Genomic DNA, 4,961 nt, shown 5'->3' on the forward strand with positions numbered 1-4,961 from the left:
TCTCTGTTAAAGGAAATAAAGGAATAGTTCACACACACACACATTTTTTTTTCATTTACCAGTTTACTGTCCTGTTAGTGTTTTGTTTGTCATTCCAGAACAACACAAATTGAGATTTGTTAAAAAATAAAATAAAAAATAATGTCATAAAGTTAGGGAAGCCCATTTCCTCCAATCATGCTTTATTTTAAAACTCGATTAAAACTTTATGATTATGAGAAAAAAAACGTTGAATTTATGTCATTAAACTCTAAATTAGGAGATAAAAGTCATAATAATGACAAAACGTTTTTGACTTATGTCATAATATGTCAACAACAAAAAAAATCTCGTTATATAATCGTTCAGATATTTAATATGATTTACCAAACAACATTTTTCATATGTGGTGGAATGGGAATAAAGGAATAGTTCATCCCTAAAATGTGAAGTCTGCCATCGTTTACCATCGTTGTCCTGCTACAGTTTAGCTTGTGCTTCCAGAACAACACAAGATGAGATCTGGGAAATCGATTCCCTCATTTGCAAAGTTATGGCCAATAAAAGTCATAAAGTTAGGGAAGCTCATTACCATTTCCTCCAATTATGCTTTGGTAGATTATAATTATGAGATCAAAACATTGAAATGATGTCCTACAATTCTAAATTAGGAGACAAAAAGTCATAATAATGATAAAAAGTAGACAGTTTTTTTATTTTTATGTCATAATTATGACTTAATATGTAAAAATGTAGACTTTTTTTATCTCCTAATCAGAGATTTAAAAAAATATTGAGATAAAAAGTAATAATAATGACAAAAAGTTGATCATTTTTAACTTTTTAATGTCATAATGACTTAACATGTCAAAATGTTGACTTTTTATCTCCTAAAAAAATATTGAGATAAAAATTCATAATAATGATAAAAAGTCGACAGTTTCTGAATTTTTATTTCATAATTATGACTTAGAATATCAAAATTTAGACTTTTTCTATCTCCTAATTGGAGATTTAAAAAAAATATTGAGATAAAAAGTCATAATAATTAAAAAAAGTTGACAGTTTTTGACTTTTTATGTCATAATTATGACTCAGCATGTCAAAATGTTGCCTTTTTATCTAATTATGTCTTTTAATGTCATAATTAAGACATTTAATATGATTTCCCAAATAATGTTTCTCTTATATGGCGGAATGTGCTTCCATTGTAAGACAGAGAGACCAAAAATTCAAGCTGTTATTTGCTGACAATCTGCTGCATTTCCAGCTCCAGTCCCCATTCACTCCCAGTGTATAGACGAGAACAGTGTTATTTTAAACACTGTTTAAAAGATGTTCGGTTAAACATCGTCTTTTGTGTCCCAATGAAGAAAGCAAGTCATAGGAGTATGGGGGGGACACCATGGTGAGTAAACACGACAGATTTTGAATTTTACCCGATGACGGAATTAAAAAAATAAATAAAAATGAGGTGAACTATTCCTTTAAATGGTAGCTTTCCATCAGCCGGAGGGAATCCTTTTTCCAAGGGCATCCATCATCAGTCTCTTACCTTAGTGACCACATTCTGCTGCAGTCCCGATCGCAGCTCAAACCTCCACTCCGAGCACATACACGCCGTAACGAAGCCGTTCTCAGTGCCGTTCCCGATCAGATCCACGAATAAATCCCGTTCCGAGCCCGTCCCGTTCCCCGCGCGCACGCACTTCCTGTCCGGTTGACCGAGCAGAAAGTGATCGGAGAACTGGATGAACGAGATGAGGAACGCAGGGATCCACGTTAGAGCCACCAGGCGCCTCTGATACCTCCCGAACCCCCCGAGGAACGGCAGAACCACCGTGTCCACCTGCGAGAGCCGCTTGTGCGGTTCGGACTGCGACACATTCCCGTTCTCCGCCGGTGCGTCGAGCCCGTCCAGCCGAACCGCATCCATCGCGCGTCGGTTTCAGGGTCTTTGTCTTAAAATCACACGCACACACACTGAGAGAAGTCTGAAGTCTGAACAGAACCCAGTCTGAATCCGAGCTTTGATAATCCAGTTGATGCGCAAGGGGCCCCATAAGGTCTTTGTCGAACCCGGTGGTCACAGCGCCATCGCCGGGCTGTAGAGACCCGGTGGTCTCCAACAGGTCCGCAGGTTACGCAGCTGATGCACAGGTGTGGCCCGTGTATCCATCATTGAATCCCGCTGAACTCACATCAGGGATGATGATGATGATGATGATGATGCTGAGCCCGATCACACCCAACGCTCGCGCACTAGCTCACAAATAACCCCTATGTAGGCTAGTGAAGGCTTGGTTATAACGCGTCGCACGCCCGCGTGCATCGCACCGCATCCAAAATGCAAGATCCGCCCTCGTCGCGCGCACCGAGCTCTTCGATTGGCGCGCGCGTGGCATGCGCGCACACGTACGAGCTCTTTCTGTCCTGTCCTCCAGTGTGTGTGTGTGTATGTGTGTGTGTGATTGGTCGAGGGTAACAAAGAGCCTTTGTGTGGCATCTGCCCCCCCATGAGCTCAGGGCAAAAACACTTCAGCGGATTCAACAATCACTGCGCGCGTAACTTCAGCACTGCAGGAGATTACACATTTATCCGCAGTTTATTTCAAATACACAATTACACAAAACATCACTCTTCGGTTCAGTATTCAAGCATTATATTATATTATATTATATTATATTATATTATATTATATTATATTATATTATATTATATTATATTAATTATATTATATTAGGCTATATTAATGTGCATCATATGCTACTGTACATTATCTTTCTAAATAATTGGTATTTAGGAAAAGTGCATCATATTATGTTATATTATACTATATTAAAATATATTATATGATGTTATATTATGTTATTGTCACAGTGTCTGGTTTGTGTATTCCTGGTGTCCACTAGATGTCCTCTTCCCCACGGTGTCATCCACATTCTCACTACATTTCCCATGATCCTGTCTGTCACTTAGTGTTCATTATGTTCAGCTGTTTCTTGTCACCTTAATTAGCCCTTGTGTATATATACCCTGTCAGTTTCAGTGTTTGTCACGGAGTCCTTGTTTAATGTCCCCACACTTCCGTTCCTGTTACTACCCGTTTCTTGTCCCTGTCTTGTGTCTGTGGATTGCTTACATGGTTTTGACCTCTGCCTGGACTGGATTGTGAGTACGGATTACCCCTTAATAATAAATACTGCACTTGGATCCTCTCTCTCCTGTGTGTGTTCCGTGACAGTTATATTAAATTTAGGGCTGTCAAAAGATTAATCGTGATTAATCGCATCCAAAATAAAAGTTTGTGTTTACATAATATATGTGTGTATACTGTGTAGAATTATTATGTATAAATACACACACATTCATGTATATATTTAAGGAATAATTGCATGTATACTGTATATACATTTACATAATTTATATTATATATAATAAATATTTTATATATAAATATTTAATTCTTAAATATCTTAATTCAATTTTTCTTAAATATATACATGATTGTGTGTGTTTTTATATATATAAATAATTATACACAGTATACACACATATATTATGTAAACACAAACTTTTATTTTGGATGCGATTTAATCACGATTAATCTTTTGACAGCCCTAATTAAATTATATAAAATTATATTATAATGTGCATCATAAATAGGCTACTGTACATTATCTTCCAAAATAATTAATTATTGCCGTTCAATGGACATGTTTAATGGAAACGTTGTTTTATGTGAGAACAGAATGCAGAGCATTTAGGAAAAGTTCATCATTTTATAATATATTAAGTTATGTTTTATAATATTATATTTTAATGTGCATTATACTGACCATTATCTTGCAAATTAAATAAATTTATAAATGGACCTGAAATATTGAATTGAGTTTAAACTATTTTATTATAAGAGAAAAGAGTGCAATCAATGTTAAGGAATTATTATATTTTATTATATTATATTATATTATATTATATTATATTATATTATATTATATTATATTATATTATATTATATTATATTATATTATATTATATTATATTATATTATATTATATTATATCATATTATATTATATTATATCATATTATATAATAATGTGCATTATATATTCTGTACAGTATCTTGCCAAATAAATAATTATTTATATTTAATGGACGTGAAATATATATATATATAACATTAATTTAATGTTTTTATTATGTGAGAAGAGAATGTAGAGCATTAAGGAGCAGTACATCATATTATATCATATCATATATCATATCATATATCATATATCATATCATATCATATCATATCATATCATATCATATCATATCATATCATATCATATCATATCATATCATATCATATCATATCATATCATATCATATCATATCATATCATATCATATCATATCATATCATATCATATCATATCATATCATATCATATCATATCATATCATATCTGATTACAAGAGAAAAAGTGCAATCAATGTAAAGGAAGTATTATTATAATATAGCCTAATAATATTATATTATAATGTGCATCATGTATATACATTATCTTGCCAAATAAATAATTATTGTAATTTAATAGACATTAAATATTGATTTTAAAAATGTTTTATTATGTGAGAACAGAACGCAGAGCATTAAGGAACAGTACATCATATTATATTAAGTTATGTTATATAATATTGCATTTTAATGTTCATTATACTGTATATTATCTTGCAAAATAAATAATTTAATAAATGGACATGAAATATGATCAATATGTTATATAATCAATAAGAATCAACTAATTTTTATTTTAAGTCAGTTTAATGTAATTTAAGTTGAAGTGACTTAAACATCCAAGTTGATTGTACGTAAAAATTTAAGGCAGCAACTTGTTTTGCAGTGCAGGGAAATATGTGCAAGCTTTGATTGGTCCAGGGGCCTGCAGCATATGGCCTGGCAGCTCCACACACTCCTCTGGCCAAGAGCGTC

The 4,961-nt window shown here is 33.0% G+C and overlaps 1 protein-coding gene across 2 annotated transcripts in view; it reads right to left on the reverse strand.

Moving 5' to 3' along the window:
• The window catches only part of LOC307012644 (solute carrier family 22 member 23), a 31,995-nt gene extending 29,503 nt beyond the window's left edge, over positions 1-2,492 (reverse strand). Inside the window, exon 1 of one of the 2 annotated variants that reach the window (XM_079639545.1) lies at positions 1,535-2,492. In XM_079639545.1, the coding sequence (XP_079495671.1) occupies positions 1,535-1,915 (381 nt within the window). In that variant the 5' untranslated portion in view covers positions 1,916-2,492. The remainder of the gene's footprint in view (positions 1-1,534) is intronic. The other variant, XM_079639546.1, reaches the window with a different exon arrangement.
• Positions 2,493-4,961: the final 2,469 nt, after the last annotated feature.

Source organism: Phoxinus phoxinus, assembly GCF_949152265.1.
Source record: "Phoxinus phoxinus genome assembly, chromosome: 16".
NCBI classification, from domain to species: domain Eukaryota; kingdom Metazoa; phylum Chordata; class Actinopteri; order Cypriniformes; family Leuciscidae; genus Phoxinus; species Phoxinus phoxinus.